Below are 18,950 nucleotides of genomic sequence, written 5' to 3'. Positions count from 1 at the left end.
CCTCCCACAGTCCAAAAAACATGGAGATCAGGTAATTTGGATACTTTAAATTCCCCAGAAAAATTGAATACTCTAAATTGATCTGGGAAATTGAATACTCTAAATTAATTTGGTAAATTGAATACTCTAAATTGCCCAGAAAATTGAATACTCTAAATTGATCTGGTGTGTATGTGTAAAAAGTGTGTGGTATGTATGTAAGTTGTGTGTAAATGTGTGTGTATGACTGTGCCCAGATATGGATTGGCACTCCTGCAGTCCTCCAGGTGGAGGGTTGTTTCCGTTTGAGAGTACGCTGTGCGCTATTGGCTGCCGCTTCTCACCAGTGTGTGGATGAGTGTTGATGTGTAATGTGCATGTGTGTAAAAACGTGTTCATTGTAAAGCGTCCTTGGGTTTCTAGAAAGGCGCTATATAAGTTGAAATTCATTCATTCATACTAAATCACCATACCAGGTAACGTTATGGTAGTAGGAGTTTATTAGAATCTGTTTTTTTATTTTTTTTAGATAATATTTTATTATTAAATATATATAAAAAAAAACTAGAAAATACATAAAAAATACAAGAAAAACATAATTATTAATAAAACATTCATATTCAGAAATAATTTTTAAAAATGTAAGTGAGCGCATAGGCAGTGTCTTTAGGAACCAAGTATCGATGGGTAGCATAACTTGACAGAACATCTTGCATGGCAGAATGCGTTTGAAAAAAAAACCCGTTCAGTGAGTCTTTGTCCTGATGTGGCCCAGCCTCACCCAGACTCTACCTCCAGCGGCCCCCAGATAAAATGAGTCTGAGACCACTGGATTAGAGTATTGCAATAGAATAGAATAGCATAGGACTCTCTGGAGCTGACAGATGAATGATGAATGAATCTACTGGCACCATGCCTGATGCCAGGTGTGGGCTAGGTAGAGTGGTGAGTATCCAAAATCCTGAGCTCAATAATGCACCGAATGCAATCAGATGCTCACAGGGGTGCTGCAGAATCTTGTAGAAAGCCTTTCCTACACAGTGGATACAGTTACTCAAACAAAAGCAGGAGACATTCATTTATAAAACCTGTACTTCACTGTAAGCTCTGATAAGTTCAATTTACTTAAATGTAAATTGCAATGTACTTACTTTTTTATTTTTGTTATACTGTAAGACCGGATAAATTGAGTTTACTTTAAAAAATTAAGGAAACCAGTTGCCTTAAAAAAGTTAAGTAATGGTTAATTAAAACTTGAGTTAGCATAACTTAAAACATCAAGTTATTACAACTAAAGGGGAACTTTTAACTTTGTTTTAACTCTTTATATTGTAAGCCCGGGTAAGTTAAGTTTACTTAACTTTTTTAAGGCAGCCGGTTTGCTCAATTTTTTTAAGTAATGGGGAACAAAAACTTGAGTTAGCATAAATTAAAACATCAAGTTATTACAACTGAAGGGGAAGTTTATTTATTTCTAAGGTAGCCCAGGGGGGAATCACTACACACTGATGGTGAGTGTTAGGCAGAAACTGTTGGACACACCCAGTATGCAAATAGATTGTGACAAGAGCCAATGAAAAAGAAGCTGCCAATGGACTGAACTGAGTTATTAAAAGTTGTTTCAACTCAAAGATCTCAGTTTGAATAGTACAGTATATGTGCCCACAAATGTTCAACTAACTTAAAATAGTTGCGTATTGTTTAGAAATATCCAATTTTATGTAAAACAGACTTAAATCATTTGAGTTAAAACAACATATGGGTTTACAGTGTATGAATGAGTAGGTGTTCCAATACTTTTTTTTTCATGTATTGATATTGTATTATTTTTAGTTTTTAAATTACTGTGTTTGAGCTGTGTTAGGTGTGTTAGAGAGAGTTATGTGTGTTAGGTAAGTTTCTGGCCTGCTGAGTGTAATGGAATGTTAGAATGGCCATCCATCCTGCATGTTCAATAATAGATGAGACAGAGGTATCATCTCGTCATCCTAGAGCCTGTCTGTCCTCTCTACTCTACTGCATTCCTACAGGTGGAGGGGGGGTCTGTGAATAATTCAAGCCAAATCAGTTTACACAGACTCTTATCGGCTCGCTCAGTTTCTCACTGCCTGTGAGCTCTAACAGGGCACTCTGCGCTTTCAGGATTTTATTCTGCTCTGTTTTTTTTATTATTCTGCTCACATTTTTCTTCATTTTGTTTCCTCAAAAAGGATACAGCGCTGGTCACTGAAACATCATGGCACCATGGTACGCAGACTGTTAGGGTCGCCCAGTTTCTCCTTAGGTCTTCTTCTGCTTCCACTCCTCCTCCACGGTAAGAGATTGATTGCTTCTTTTTTTGTAGATGGAAAGAAAGAGGAGTTTCTTTTCTTTTGAATATATGACCATAATATAGTATATTGTAAATATAGAAATTGGTAATGTTTTACAATAAGGCTACATCAAATAACAGTACAGTAATAAACATTGTTAAATGGTTAAGCAATGTCTCAACTAATTCTTAAAGACATTATTAAACATTACTAAATGTTAATGCTTAGGAATGTTGTAAATACAGCTGATTAATTATGAATTGAGATGTTAGTTTAAATAGTTTTGTTTTAACTAGCGTGAAAATCTGGCGTAAGTACTGTCAGTTTAACCTTATTGTAAAATGTTGCACAGAAATTCAACACATATTGCTTAAAATCTGAATGAAAATAAATAAAAACGGACTATATGTAATACAATACATTTATTAGATACTTATTACATTACAAAAGAAAAGTTGTCTATATTGTGTGTTGTCAATACAGAAATGTTGTTGAGATGACTCTCAAGCCTTTCACACATGCAACTTAAATATATTTTGTGAATATATTATTTTAAACATATAGTATTATGTTAAATTATAAATAAGTCTAAATGTGTATCTATATGTTGTCTATATAATTGAGTAATTTCATAAAAGATATTTGTTAAGACACGAATGTTAAAACTACCCTAGTTGGTGCTCAGTAAAGCTCAGTAACCCGATAGCCTTAATGTAAATAATATCTTACGTCACCACTATCCCACAGATCACTGAGCTTTACGTGTGCATGTATTTACCGTCAGTGAAATGCATAGAATTACTGTATAATCTTCCTGAAATGGCATCATATATTTACATATTAACCATATTAACATACACCAATCATTTATCAGCTAGACTGAGAATATAGAACACTTTGTAGTCCTGTATCTGTTTCTCTACATACTTTATTATTATCCTCCTTTTACCCTGTTCTTCAATGCTAAGGATCCCATAGGAGAGAAAAGCACCACAGAGCAGCTATTATTATTATTATTATTACTATTATCATTATTATTATTATTATTATTAATATTATTATTATTATTTGGGTGGTGGGTCATTATTCTCAGCACTGATTAGTATGGTGGTGGTGTATGAGGTGTAAGTGTGTGTTGTGCTGCTGGTACAGTGAGTGGAACAGATACAGCAGTGCTGCTGGAGTTTTTAAACACTGCATTAAATAATCTCTCAGTGTCCTCCTCTCTATTACACACTCCAGCCAACAGCTGCTCTATCTATTCTCAGTCCAGCAGAGTCACTGCGGTGTTTAAAAACTCCAGCAGCACTGCTGTTTGTTAGTCTCGATTGGTCTCAATATAAATACGCATATGTTCTGTACTCAGGTTTAGAGATCTTGGATCCAGGGCAAGTGGTGTACAAAGAAACCAGGACCAATGGAGTGGTGGACAAAGGAGTGATTCTGGAATGTGGCACCACCCTCCCTGATGTCTACATATGGGGCTTCACCAGACTGGGCACTGATACGATTCGAGCTGTGGTGTATAACTTCGGCAAGGGGCCAAAGCTTCAGCAGCTGGCCAAAGATTTGGGGGACCTGAACGTGATCTCAAACAGCGCATCTCTCTCCATACAGAAGCTTCCTCTAGCTGCAGAGGGCCTGTTCACCTGCCAGGCTCTGTACGACACTCCCGAGGGAGCCAGATTCCACTACTACTATGTGTATCTGCGTGTTTTAGGTTAGTAACAAGAGTACAAATATTCCCAAACTGTGTTTATTGTAATGTGTGTTTTAAATAATGCAAGACAAAAATGCAACGTTAGCCATAATCAGTCAAGCCACTTATTGTTAAATAACCAGCCTTACAAATTTCAAGTTTCCAATTTTTTTTGTTAAATGTTCCAGGCAGAGTGTCCATTTTTCCAGAGGCATATTTAAAGCAACAGTCTTTAAGATTTTTTCTTTTAAATTGAAAGCAATAGTATTCCTGAGCCAGGGAGGGGACTAAATTATCTAAAAAAAATATGGCATTAATGTCTCTGCAGTCAGAGCCAAATACAACTCTGGAAAAAAATAATAGGTTTATGTTTGAGTAAAATGAACATTGTTGTTTTATTCTATAAACTACAGACATATTGTCATTTAGAGCATTTATTTGCAGAAAATGAGCCTGAAATAACAAAAAAGATGCAGAGATTTCAGACCTCAAATAAAGTTTTAAGAGTTCAGAAATCAATATTTAGTGGAATAACCCTGGTTTTTAATCACATTTTCCATGCACCTTGGCATCATGTTCTCCTCCACCAGTCTTACACACTGCTTTTGGATAACTTTATGCTGCTTTACTCCTGGTGCAAACATTCAAGCAGTTCAGTTTGGTTTGATGACTTGTGATCATCCATCTTCCTCTTCATTATATTCCAGAGGTTTTCAATTTTGTAAAGAAACTCATCATTTTTAAGTGGTCTCTTATTTTTTTCCAGAGCTGTTTATTCATCCTTAAAACAAAGTGATCTGGTTGGTCTTCCCAGGATTGTTTTCTGGCCATGACACCTTTTCCTGTTTTCCTGTATTTTGAATATATATAACAGATATCATAAATATAGAAATTGGTAACACTTTACAGTAACAGTACATCAAATAACAGTACTTTTAACAATAATAAACATTGTTAAATGGTTAAGTAATGCCTCAACTAATTATCAATTTACATTAATTAAGACATTATTACACATTACTAAATTTTAATGATTAAACATTTTGTAAATACAGTTATTTATATAAAACTAAGTGGTCTGTTAGGTCTTCTCAGGAGTGTTTCTGGCCAAAATAGGACGCAGCCTGCTCGGAGGAAAGTGCAGCGACTCAGTTCCATTAGTAGACCGCAACCACTGGTGGACCAGAACCACTAGTAGACCAAAAGTGGGGAATTAGACATTTTTTACATTTTTCCAAACCTGTCCACTGGTAGACCAAAACCACTGGTAGACCAAAAGTGGGGACTGAGACATTTTTTCATTTTTTTCCAAGCTTGTCCACTGTTAGACCAGAACCACTGGTAGACCTGAACCACTGGTAGACCTGAACCACTGGTGAACCAGAACCACTAGTAGACCAGAACCACTGGTAAACCAGAACCACTAGTAGACCAAAAGTGGGGACTTAGACAATTTTTTATATTTTTGCAAACCTGTCCACTGGTAGACCTGAACCACTAGTGGGAGGAGGCATGTCCTTCTCCTAAACCTTTTAGTGTCAGGAGCATTCCAAGTGATATAAGGAATCCTGGTAACTGAGTTAAATTGAAGGAAAACATTGGGTAAGAATAAAAAAAAGTAAAAAGTGGAAAAAATTGAGGTTATGTTTTACATTACAATTCCAATATGCCAGTTAATCTGTATGTTATAGGGCTTTAAGTCACAGTTATATAATAAACAACGATCATTTATTTAGACTGTAAATAAACAATGAATTGACAAGAAGAGGGAAGGAAGATTTTTTTTTATTTATTTATTTTTTTTATTTAGTGTGTTGCAAAGAGTTAAGTAATAACCTCTTTCTAGACAAAGGATAAAATAATGGCCATTTACTGTACAGCATCTACTGTAAAACAACTCTAAATACAATATAGTTGAATGTTTTATAGTTACAATTTTTATTTACAGTTTTATTTGTATCAATCTATGAAAAACCTGTGTAGGAAGATTATCAGCATTCTTAGTATGTGTGTTTTATACATATCTTTTATATATCCTCTATATAGTATCTCTAATACTGTGATGTGCTCTACAGTGCCTGTGTCTAAGCCCTATGTGCTACTGAGTGACACCGCACCTGTGGAAGGTGCATCAGTGTGGATGCGCTGTGGTCTGGAGAATGGAACAGGGCCTGTTAACTACATATGGGAGCAGGAGAGCCGCAGTGGGTTGTTGACCACACTGATTGAAACCAATCATAGCCTGGTCAATGTAACCTGGGTCACCCGTAACCACACAGGCTGGCTCAGGTGTCTGGCAAGGAACGAGGTCAACCAGCAGCGCAGTGACCGTATCTGGTTAGATGTCATATGTAAGTGAGAGCACACAGTCACATGGTATAGTCTTTAACATACACTACCTTTCAAATGAATTAGAACAGTGAGGCCAATCACATTATATCTGCTGTACCCTGGTAAAATATATATATATATATATACTTTATTGTACTTAAACTATATTAAAAGTACATTAATATTATGCTTTCATCAAATGTTTAAAAGTAAACTTTGATTACGTTTTATACTTTTAAGTACAATATAGTGTATTTAAAAAAATAAACTTTTAGTTTAATTTAATGCAATATACTTCTAAAATACTTATTTCCAAATATACTTTTGTACATTTTTAGCAAAATGTGTTAAAAACAACTTTTACAGTAGTTCACTTAAAGTACAATGTATTATGCAAATTCTTAGAAAGTAAACTAAATTACCACTACTAATTAATAAAAATTAAAAGTAAATTTGTAGCACGCTAAAAAATGTAGTACAGTATATTAAAATATGTTTTTGTACCCAATGAAGTATACTAGAAGTGTACTACTTAAAAAAAAACAGGAACAAGAAGCATATTTGTACTCTAATGTAAATACTGTATATTTAACATCAACTTTTAGTACATTTCTAATATACCTGGTGTATAATAAATAGTGATACAGCTTTAATACTCATTAAATGTATTACAATTTTACTGTAAGCTTATTTAAAATATGGGGTTACATACATGAAGTAGTATGTTTAAATGGTATTTAAGTATATTTAAAATAGTTCCATTTTAGTACAGTTAAGTACACTTAGCAAGACCTAAGTAAGATTTTTGTACTATTTTAATACAATTAAAGTAATAATAAGTACAACATAAGTTGTACAGCATGTAAATGTACAGCCTTTTTCACTACATTAATATTAATATCTTCTTCATAGATGGTCCAGACCTGCCTCAGATTGATGTCTCACCGTACTCAGTGACTGAGCGAGGCTACTCAGCCCTGGAGAAAGAGACTGTTTCCCTCATGTGTCAAGCCTCCTCGAACCCTGCCAGTCAGTATGTGTGGTTCTACAACAATTCCCAGGTCTACACTGGACCACAGCTCACCATCACCAAGATACTTCGAATGCACACAGGCAACTACGCCTGCCTGGCCCAGAACACTTACCTCAACACCCGCTCCAAGAAAAGCATCACCCTCACCGTCTACTGTGAGTTCTTCTCAAACATTCAAATATCCCTTTCCTGTCCATGAAACTTCTCCAGGTAGTCCTCTGGTGTGTTTTCTTCAAAGTTTGTATTTGCTTTCTGCAATTCCTACCTTTACCTTCCGCTTATATATTCCTCTATTTATATACACACACAAACACACACACAACACACTATCACACATCCACTGCGGCTGACTGGGGATGTGAAGCTAAACAGTGTCTTCCGGAGCATCTGGACGAGGCCATACAAGGTATAAAGTTGGTGTGATTCTTATCGCCATGTCATGACAAGCAGAAAGAAAGAGCGTCTTGACATGACATCAGGCAGGAACAAAGAAACTTGATTATGTTAGGGATGTCCTGTTCCGATCGAGTAATCAATACAGTTCAAAGTCTCTGTTTTAAGGTACCATTGACAGACATTTCTGCCCAACCTGCAGCACTGAGGACAGTTCTCAGATGGTAAGGCCCAATCCCAATCCATTTCACCTCTTGGCCCTACCACTTACTCCTACCATTTCTTATTGAGTGTAACAGAGTTACAAAGGGAAGGGGTAAAATCCTCCACCCTAAGAATTGGGATGACCCTTCAAGCACCCGATACGTCATCAGGATCACTAAAGTTCAGAAACCTAGCTGCTGCTGGTTAACTAGTCAACTTTAGGGCTTTATTGTATTGTATTTTCTTCGAAAGAGGGGAGACGCTGCAGAAATTGAAATATTATTGTCCATTCCTTAATTTCTCTGTGATGGGGAGCTAAAATTAGCTTCGATTAGCTTTTATTTTATTTTTCCGTTCCACCTTGAATGCTGCAGCCCATGCTGTCTGTTGCACCATTTAAGGTGGAAGGGAAAAATACACATTAAAATGTGGCAATATAGTGCCAGTCATCACTTTTAACAAGGAAAATATTTCTTGGGTTTCTTTGGTCGCTGGTACTGCTATCTTACCAGTGATTCTCATACCCCTTTGTTTAAAGTGTGCATCCCTATCCCTTTCCCTAACCTACTCCTCCAGCCTAACAAGAATCAGACACCCCTACCCCTTGGTGTGCACACGCAAAACAGAGGAGTAGGGATAAGAGGTAGGGCCCAGGGTTGAAATGTGATTGAGCCTAAATCTAAAGCTAAAACTCAGGCTATAGGCTATAAACTCAAATCATAGCACATTCAACTCACTACAAAACATTTATGAAACACGAAATAATAAAATATTGGCTATGGCCAGTACAACCATTTGGAATATCCTGAAGAAGAATGTCGTCACTGGTGTACTACATAACAGATTTTAAACAGGTAGACCAAGGTAAACAAGAGCAATTGATGACAAACATTGTGAATTCTGTAAAGAAAGACCCTAAAACAACTATTAGTGACATCAGCAACAAACTCCAAAGAGATATCATAATCTGTTGTTCACAGATGACTTCAAAAATGAAAGTAAAGAGACTAACAGGTGATGAAAGCCACTAATTAACAGGATAAGGAAGTATAGAGACAAGCCTCACAAATTCTAGGACAAAATTTTAATCAGATCCGTATTGGCTGATACTCAGCATTGAGAGACTTAGATCAGACCAGGACATCCCATATTATTATTATGATTATTATGAATATTTATATTGATATGGACTCACAATGTTACGCTTTTTTACCTACAGTGGCATTATGTTTCTGATTATTCATGCTAATAATCAGGGCAGCCACTTGATCTGACCCTGATCTTAGGGGGATTTATTGCTCCTGGTTCTTGTTTCTATTGGCCCTGCTTACCCCACTATGCTATACAATGGATTTCTTTCCACAGATCCACCGGATGGTGCTCCATATTGTTCCATCCTCCCAGCTAATAACTACAATGACCTGGCCCTCTTCTGTTCATGGGAGGGGGGTTACCCTGCAGCTACCCTCAACTGGAGCCCATACACACAAGGAGGCAACAACCAGGGAACCAACAACATCACCTGGATTCAGCCAGGACCCGAGACCACTAATAACTCTGTGTTCACCTGCTACGGCTCACATATCACATCAAAAGTTTCCCAGAGCTGTAGCACCAAGACATGTGAGTACTGCTGTACAATCAACTACTCATTAATCTGGAGCACTGGGTTCTAGCTAAGTTTTTCAGAGGATCCCCTGACCATAACCTTTTAAGGTACAGTTCACCTCTGCCTCTGTGTAGTATTGAAAGTGTTGCATTTTTCACACTGTGTGAAAAGGTGTTTACCCCCCAGTTAAAACATAAATTAACTGTAGTTTTTCACACGTGAGTTCAGTTTCTCTAGCCAAAACCAGCTCTGATTATGGCAACTCAATCAAGAAAACACTATAATAGGACCTGCCTGACAAAGTGAAGTAGAATAAAACATACAAAGCTAGACATCATGTCAATATTCAAAGAAATTCAGAAAGAAATGAGAAAAAAAATTAGATAGTCACAGTGAGATCCATTATCCACAACTGGCGAAAACGTGGAACAGTGGTAAACCTTCCCAGGAGTGGTCAGCCAACCAAAATGACCCCAAGAGCACAGGGACAACTCATCCAAGAGGTCACAAAAGACCCCACAACAACATCCAAAGAACTGCAGGCCTTACTCGCCTTAGCTGTCTAGCTAAAAGTCTTAAAGGAGAATGTCTGGCCATCAGTTTGTGGGCCTCAAGCTGAAACGAACTTGGGTTCTGCAGCAGGACAATGACCCAAAATACACCACTCGGAATGGCTGAAGAAAAACAAAGTGAAAACTTTGGAGTGGCCTAATCAAACCTGACCTGAATCTGATTGCGATGCTGTGGCATGACCTTAAAAAAGGCGGTTTATTCTTAAAAACCGTCCAATGTGGCTGAATTACAACAATTCTGCAAAACTAAGCTATACAAAATTCGTCCACAGCATTGTAAAAGACTCATTGCAAGTTACCGCAAACACTAAATTGCAGTTGCTGCCGCTAATGGTGGCCCAACCAGATATAAGGTTTAGAAGCAAACACTTTTACACAGGGCCTTGAAGGATTGGATTTTTTCTCCCATAATAATAGAAACCTTCATTTAAAACCGCATGTGTTGTCTTTGACTAATGTTTTAATTTGTTTGATGATCTGAAACATTTAAGAGTGACAAACATGCAAAAAAATAAGAAATCATAAAGGGACAACCACTTTTTTCTGATCACTGTATAAAGAGTCCTTCACATTGGAACAGCGTTCTAGTAGTAGCAGCCTATAGGCCTTAGCTAGTGTTTTTACAGGAAACTACTAAAATCTGCAGGGCAGGTAATTCTCCAAGACCAGGATCGGGAGCCACCTTTCTGGAGCTTAACATTCTTTGACAAATGTAAAATCACCAGCATAGATTTGTATATTTGTAAAATATGGATCCAATGTAATTGTTTTACATACAACCTCATCTATAGACAAATGAAAGCAGCTATATCTGCACCTGTAGTCTCCTGTACTCTTGTACCCTATTATTCCCAGGGCTGCCCTATGGAGAACCCCAGTGTTCTGCATATGCCACACGCAATAATGAGTACCTGATGCTCTCCTGCTCCTGGGAGGGTGGGTTTCCTCTGGCTCTGCTCTGGTGGGCCTCCAGTTCTGGGGACATCCAGGGAACATCTGAGGAGAACTCCAACATCCTGATCCTGCGCTCCAGTGCCGACTACAGTGGAAAAGCGTTTGTGTGTCATGCCAAACATCCACTAATTAAAGAAAGCAAGACGTGTGTGTTAAAATTGGGTGAGTACATTTAATCTGGACACAACCCTCACAGAAAAGCAATATATAACATTTAAGTGCCTAATAAAGGTGTTACCATATATGCCGCTATAAAATGATATAATATTATACAGCATGTAGATATACGTTTATGACATACATAAAATAGCCATAATAACATTTGTATATGCACCTATATTATAAACATATATAGGATTCCTATTCATATGGTATGACATATTGCATTAATATGTGTTAGACATATACAGCTCTGGAAAAAATGAAGAGATCATTTTAGTTTCTGAATCAGTTTCTTTGATTTTGCTATTTATAGGTTTATGTTTGAGTAAAATTTACATTGTTGTTTTATTCTATAAACTACAGACAACATTTCTCCCAAATTCCAAATAAAAATATTGTCATTTAGAGCATTTATTTACAGAAAATGTGAAATGGCTGAAATAACAAAATAAGATGCAGAGCTTTTAGACCTCAAATAATGCAAAGAAAACAAGTTCATATTCAGTCTTACACACTGCTTTTGGATAACTCCTGTCTCCTTGCCACTCCTGGTGCAAAAATTCAAGCAGTTAAGCATCTTTTTCTTGATTATATTCCAGAGGTTTTCAATTTGGTAAAATCAAACAAACTCATCATTTTTAAATGGTCTCTTATTTTTTCAGAGCTGTATGTTTTTACTTTACATGGCCATATATTTCATATATGATAATCTTATATATGTACATATATTACATTTGCTTAAGGAAATGCCTGTTTGCCGTTTACCGTATTACCGTAACTTCCAGAGGCTCCAGTCCTGATGACGCAGCGCAGCGTGGTCTCTGTGTATGAGGGCAGTGATGTTCAGCTCACCTGCATTCTGAGCAAGAACTATCCAGCAGTGGCTGAGATCACTTGGTTCAACAATATGAAGCAGAGAGTGGATGAAAGCGACACGCCCAAAAAGTACATCCTTCAGCAAGCTGCAGCCTGGTCTAACCTGACCGTGCGGGAGACAGACGGCTCGGTGGACGGTGGTCAGTACTGGTGTTCAGCTACCAACGCTGTGGGAGGAGCAGAGATCCCCATCCTACTGGTTGTGATGAGTAAATGAGTGCAACACTGTCTACAATATTATATACACTGACATTATGCCAAGTCATAGGACATAATTTTTAGTATTACTGTTGTGTCCCATGACTTTTCCCATGTCCCATGGTTTGGGGCCTTCTGTATTTAATGTGGATGTAATTTCTGACAGAATCTGGTCTGTTGGTATGGACAATTCTAACCATCACCACCCACTGCTACCTTCTAGAAAGTATTACTGGTACACATCGGTAAATGTTATATTTACTCACAACTTGAAGAGAATATGAAGATAACTTGTCAGATAAAGAGTGAATATACAGTTCCAAATGTAGCCTATGATGTCGCAGAACTTACAATACACATTTCATAGAACTTAAATTAGACTGAAAACATGAAATGAGACATAATATTTGATTTTTACAGATGTAAAATGTATTATCTGAACTAAAGATTTTTGGCACAACTGGTGTTGTTTTTCATAAAAACATAAAAGTTTGAGTTGGCCTCAAAACTCAAAAAACTAGTACAGTATGTATTTTGAGTTTTCTCAACTTTTTCATTTTTATAGTGTATAGTTGCAACACTGGGAGTTGTTTTGTGATCTGATGGCTACTCAGTTACCTGGCCCATTGCAACAGGACAGGCAAACCAAGCAATTGCCTGGGGCCTCGAGCTGGCCTGGGGCCCAAGACAACGATTGATTAATCAAATGCAACAAACTGTGAGAGGCTGTTTAAATTGTGTGATGGTCAATGCAGGAAATGCAACAACACTGTTATCAGAATCCCCCTTAGGGGGCCCCTTCCACTAGTTGCTGACAGTAGCATATAACCAGACTGGAACATGTTCAGCAGTATCCATGCAAACCAGCTTTAACATCACTGTCTTTAACACTAGAGCAGATAAAGCTGCTGACTAATTGACATTAGTTTCACTTTCAAATTATGGTAAAAAACAACACACATATTTAAGAACACATGACTTACATTATTACAAGTTAAGTGAATGACTCATTCTCATTCATACTAATTGTATGAAGGCCTGTGTGCTGAATCTACCTGTAGACATGCAATAAAGAAGCACTGAAATATATTCTTTGCCTGGTCGCTCGTCTCCAAACTCTCAAACCTGTAGGCCAATCAGGCCTACTGAGCTTTTAGAAGAACTGTCAAGTTTTTTTTATGTTTCACACTTACAATATTTCATTATCTGACTTCCAGGAAACCCAATGCCTCCAAATGTGAGCATCAGTAAGATCGCATACAGCAGTCGTCGTCGTACAGCAGTGAGTGTGGAGTGGCTGATCCAGACAGATGGAGATATCACTGGCTTCTTCATTGAGCAGCAAAACCTTCAACTTCCTCTATGGCAGAAAGTGGTTTCAGGTCTGGAGTCTAACACCCGCAGCCACCTGATCACTGGCCTGGATCCCTTTGGCAAATATGCTTTTCGCATCACAGCTGTCAATCAACGAACCATTGGATATCCCTCAGGGATCAAGAGTCCAGGTGGGAACATGATATGACAATGCAAACAAGAGTCTAGAACTGAGTTATTAACTTTGACTCTTTTTCTAAGAGTTTTAAAGCTAAACTCAGGATTTTAGCCACACTGTAGCATTTTCATTTAACGTATAATTGTACAGACAGTGAAATGTCTCTTTTTTGTTCTTTTTTTGTCTACTCAGGTGAAACGCACAATCACAAATCAACCATTCACTCACACCTGCATTCAAACCTCTATACACTCTCTATACATTACCAAACTATCCCTTTACCTGACCTCCCTGCTATCTGATCTTTTGTCCTTTCCTTATGTTGCTGTTTTTTTTTTTTTTTTTTACTATTTTAATAGTTAATGAGTTGTATATGAGGTTTAAGTATTTGATACAACGGTGAATGCTGTTTAGACATGATAAAATGAAAAAGACAACACTGTGAAACACTGTGGGAAAAAAAGTTTGGCCTGAAATGAGTTCAGATTAGGGGTTGGACAAAATATCGGTATTGTGATATTGTATAGTTTGCATTTGTGATACATTATCGATAAGTGGTGTTAAATTTCCTCATTTTTATTAAATCACAGGTTCTCTAAACTACCTAAAACTAAGTGGTGGCGCTAATTAAATGAATACAGTAAACCTGTGGTGAATTATGTAAAAACTAACACCAATAAATCCAGAATTCCTGTTTTTAGGAGTATTTTATCCTCTTCAGTAACACAGATGCTGTGAAGTAATGTAGAGAATTGAATCTTAAGTATCACAGAATCACAGTATCATGATATAATCATATTGGGAGATGCCCTGTGACTCCCAAAGTTCAGATTACCTTGTGGATAAACAGCTTTTTGACTATCTTAGCTTTTTCAACATATGGGTTTTGTTTGAGTTTGATGGTTTAGCTAATCTATAAACATGATCAACCTAACCTAGGCAGACAACAAGTATGACAAAGCTTGACCATCTTGGTTTACCATAATAACCAAGCTTGTTGACCAACATAGAGCCTGTTTTCACCTGAATGACCAGTTTTTCAAGCACCTTTACCATTAAATACCAGCCTATACCATCTAAAAACTAGCTACTAGCAAATTCTGGCCTCAAACTGGATTATATTAATAAACAGTGTACATAAATTATGACTTGTTCTTTAAAACAGAGAATGACTTGCAACTTTACCTTCAACTTTCTCTGGTGTCCTCCAGCTCTCCCAGGCCTTAACGCCGTTCCCGCCGTAATTGGAGCCGCCATTGGAGGAATGCTTGTTGCAGCAATAGCTACTATACTGCTCTTCATGTATGTGGTGAGGAACCGCAACAACATGCCGCGTAAGTCTCCTACTGCCATAAGCTCAATAGGGTTTAATTCAGAAATGATGAGTACTGTTTTCTTGTATTTCTATTGCACACTAATGTATTCTCTTACTTCTTTTTTCTGCAGGACTTCATGATTTGATATTTGGCAGGTAAGGTTCTTTGAACAAATACAGCTTTTTTATACACTGCCTGACCAAAAAAATCTCCACCTGGATGTAAGTAAGTAAATGATGTGGGGTTGGTTGATGCTGCAGTTGTTCTGCAGGTTTAGGTTCAGCAACAGTATGTGCTGAAAGAATGAGGTCAGCTGACTACCTGAATATACTGAATATAGATCAGGTTATTCCATCAAAAGATTTTTTATGATACGGCCATATTCCAAGATGACAATGTCAGGATTGATGGGTCTGGAATTGTGAAAGAGTGATTCAGGGAACATGAGATCATCATTTTCACACATGGATTGAGAGAGTTCACCACAGAGTCCAGATCTTAACCTCATTGAGAATCTTTGGGATGTGCTGGATGGAGAAGAGCTGCTTTGTGCAGTGGTCAGACTCTACCATCATCAATGCTGCTGCAAGATCTTGGTGAAAAAGTAATCCAGCAACACTAGATTGAAATAAATCTTGTGACATTGCAGAAGCTTAATGAATCAATGCCACAGTGAATGTGTGCTGCAATACATTTTTTTCGGTGGCAACTTTTTTTTTTGGCCAGGCAGTGTATATAGATTTTTTTGCTTACTACTAAACTTGTGTTATATGAAGCATTCAGCAGTGTCTAAACAGAAAACACAAAGCATAAATATAGAAAAACACTCCTCAACAATTGCCAAATTCATACTTTTTCAACCAATAAATTTCCATGACTTTTCCATGTTTTTAAGGCAAATTTTCATGACCATACAATCTTTAAAGCATCAGTACAGACTAGACAAGAAAAACAAAACTCAACTAAAGCTAAATGATAAAAAAAAAACATTTTTAATCAATGTGGACATAATCTTCAATAATACTAAAATGTATGTCATATCCTGAGAGCTCCATTCTGTACATTCTGATGTATTTGTTAGTTAAAATTGCTTTTCTCAGTCAGTAAATGGAAACACATTTGTGAATAGCAAATTTCCATGTTTTTACCAAAACATTCTGGTCATTTTTATTTTTACAAAACTTATCCAGAGCTGGAAATTGCTATTTTCAAATTACATGACTTTTCCAGGTTTTTCATGACCGTACAAACCCTGCAACATATGAATATGCATGACCGACAGCTATCTATCACAGTTATTCAAAATAACATTTATTTACATTACCATATAATGCAAAGTGCACAGCCTTATTTTTCCTTTAATTTGCAACAGTGTTGACACAAGATACACAACAAAATAAAGTTTTAAATATTTAGATAGTTTGCTACTAGTTAGCTCACTAAGATCACCAGCTGGCCGGTTCCGGTTGCTCAGACTCAAAGAGAGGGCGGAGCTATGTTAGCCTTCTGATTGGTCAGGGTTCTGTTAAAGTGAGCCTGACCCACTTTTAGACCTCCCTACTCTACTCTACATCCAGAGGAGAGTGCTAGTGGTGAAATACAACAGAGATTTATTTGACTTTGGGAATAATTCGTAAGAAATATTTTGTGTTCTTACACGGGGGACCATAGGTGGAGCCAAATTATCCCAATTAGAAAGAAAACTCAGATTTAGGTTAACCAAGAGCTTTAAATCCAAATGTTTAAAGGCACATTACAATGTTTTAAATACATGTATAATTACATATTTTAATTAATTTAATCTGAAAGTAGTTTGGTCTTTTTGCTCTTTTCAGACAGAACAGCCAGTCCAGAGAAAACATCAACGACCCTGAGGATGAGTTTGTTGGAGCAGCAGAAGCTGGAGAAGGAGGAGGAGGAGGAGGAGATATAGAAGAGATCCCCACTCCTAGTCCAGGTAAAGGGACCCATTCAGTAGAATTTAAATCTGATTTTTTTGTCTGAATGAGAAACAGATCAGATTTTTTTAGGGCTGTGTGTCAAATCTCTGCTACTACCATATTTAGACTACCACCTTAAATATGATTTTTGGCATATCTAGATTGTATCCAGATTACTTTTTGATAGTTTGGACAGCAAAAAAAATCCTTATGTTTTTAAATCAGACAATTGTGAGGTCGTTTGAAATACAATTACAGTCCTACTTGATCAAATTAATCTCAGTCTGGACACTTTCGGATACTTTAACTCCTCCATGGGAACAAGAGAGTATACAGCTCTGGGAAATAAGAGATCACTTAAAAATGATGAGTTTTTTTGATTTTACCATATTGATTGGAATTCTTAAAACTTTATGAATATGAACTTGTTTTCTTTGCATTATTTGAGGTCTGAAAGCTCTGCGTCTTTTTTGTCATTTCAGCCATTTGTCATTTTCTGCAAATAAATGCTCCAAATGACAATATTTTTTATTTGTAATGCGAGAGAAATGTTGTCTGTAGTTTATAGAATAAAACATAAAATGTTCATTTTACTCAAATATATACCTATAAATAGCTCCTGAATAAATGTTATTACATTACCTCTTCCAGGACCATCTATACCACGACCCAGCCCAACACCGACAAACCTGCCCCCCGGAGATGAACCAGTTAACGTCACCATCACCGTCATGGCCTCCAGCTAGAGTTCACCACGCAGCACACTAGTCACCTGTTTATCTGACTTTATGAGAATTTATGATTTTGCACAAACAAGAAAAATTACTATAAAGACTAGTTTTGTACTAAAAGTAGCTTAAAGGAGCCATTTAGAGTCACGTTTACTGGCTGATCAGAAAGCCACTCTAACACTAATTCATCACAGAAATAAGCACAAATCTATAAAATCACTGGTTTTAGCTCTCACTACAGCGCTAATGTGTTTGTTTAAATTCATTTTGTTTCTCGGATTGGTTATATTGTGTAAATGATAGTAATTTGTTGACAATTAAGCATTTGTAATCAATAAAATTACATTATTTTCTGAATTTGCTTGTATTGTGTCCCATGACTTTTGCCATTACCATCCCAGGCAACCCTGGGTCAAAATTACTATTATTGAGAAGAGTTAAAGAATTGGATGAACTGGATTTCTAAAAGGTATGAAATTAAAGATGGATTTTAAGTAAAAACTAAAGTTTTATCATCTTGAACATTTTCTAAGTAAAAAGAGGGCCTTAAGTGTCTTTAATTTAAATTTATTTATGTTGTATTCCTACACTGTTAAAACTGTACATTTAAAAGGAAAAACACTTATTATTATAATTATGGGACTAAATTTCATATCTAATGTAGTAAATAGAACAATAAATGGTGTTGGCTACAGGGATGTGTTTTGGAATACTTCTAAAGCACAACTTTTTAACTATGTTATACAAGTGGCACATTAATGCTTTAAAATTAGCTTAGAAAATGTTAATCAAAATCATTGGGGGCTGATTAATCAATAATGTAAAATGTTATCATTTACAGATCTAATTTTTAGATTCCTTAAAAGGAAATAAAATCTGCAATTGAAAGCTGGATGTTGAAATCACTAAGCTTTTTACTGGTGGAACAGGCACTAATCTGGGTAGCTAAACTTAGCTTATTTTATCTAGAAGGAAAAGTGCACAGGTTGTGTTAGTGCTTACTAGATAGCTACTGTAGTCAGACATTGGCTATATATTATAAGTTCATTTGAAACGCAAGACTTTTTTTGTATGATGTAAGATGTATATTTCCCAGCTTGCCTACTATTTTAATCTAGCAAATCAATTTTACCAGTTTTGAAACAAACA

At 36.6% G+C, this 18,950-nt stretch overlaps 1 protein-coding gene across 1 annotated transcript; it reads left to right on the top strand.

Moving 5' to 3' along the window:
• Window positions 1–1,785: 1,785 nt before the first annotated feature.
• LOC111193866 (V-set and immunoglobulin domain-containing protein 10-like 2) lies at window positions 1,786–18,152 on the top strand. Its single transcript, XM_022675995.2, has 12 exons — window positions 1,786–2,293; window positions 3,658–4,011; window positions 6,066–6,341; window positions 7,234–7,509; window positions 9,317–9,574; window positions 10,988–11,248; window positions 12,034–12,333; window positions 13,540–13,827; window positions 15,026–15,148; window positions 15,261–15,285; window positions 16,966–17,087; window positions 17,722–18,152. Exons 1-12 carry the CDS (start codon window positions 2,224–2,226, stop codon window positions 17,814–17,816), a joined length of 2,448 nt encoding a protein of 815 aa, XP_022531716.2. The 5' UTR covers window positions 1,786–2,223; the 3' UTR covers window positions 17,817–18,152.
• The last annotated feature ends 798 nt before the right edge of the window (window positions 18,153–18,950 follow it).

This window comes from Astyanax mexicanus, chromosome 17 (assembly GCF_023375975.1).
Source record: "Astyanax mexicanus isolate ESR-SI-001 chromosome 17, AstMex3_surface, whole genome shotgun sequence".
Lineage (NCBI taxonomy): Eukaryota > Metazoa > Chordata > Actinopteri > Characiformes > Acestrorhamphidae > Astyanax > Astyanax mexicanus.
Note: the sequence above shows the minus strand (reverse complement) of the source record. Positions and strands in the feature narration are given on the sequence as shown.

Excerpts from the sequence above, each read along its gene's own strand:
- LOC111193866 (XM_022675995.2), top strand. The coding sequence starts at position 2,224 with ATGGTACGCAGACTGTTAGGGTCGCCCAGTTTCTCCTTAGGTCTTCTT. Across the intron at positions 7,510-9,316 it reads CATCACCCTCACCGTCTACT|ATCCACCGGATGGTGCTCCA; the intron begins GTGAGTTCTTCT and ends TTCTTTCCACAG. Across the intron at positions 15,286-16,965 it reads CATGATTTGATATTTGGCAG|ACAGAACAGCCAGTCCAGAG; the intron begins GTAAGGTTCTTT and ends TGCTCTTTTCAG.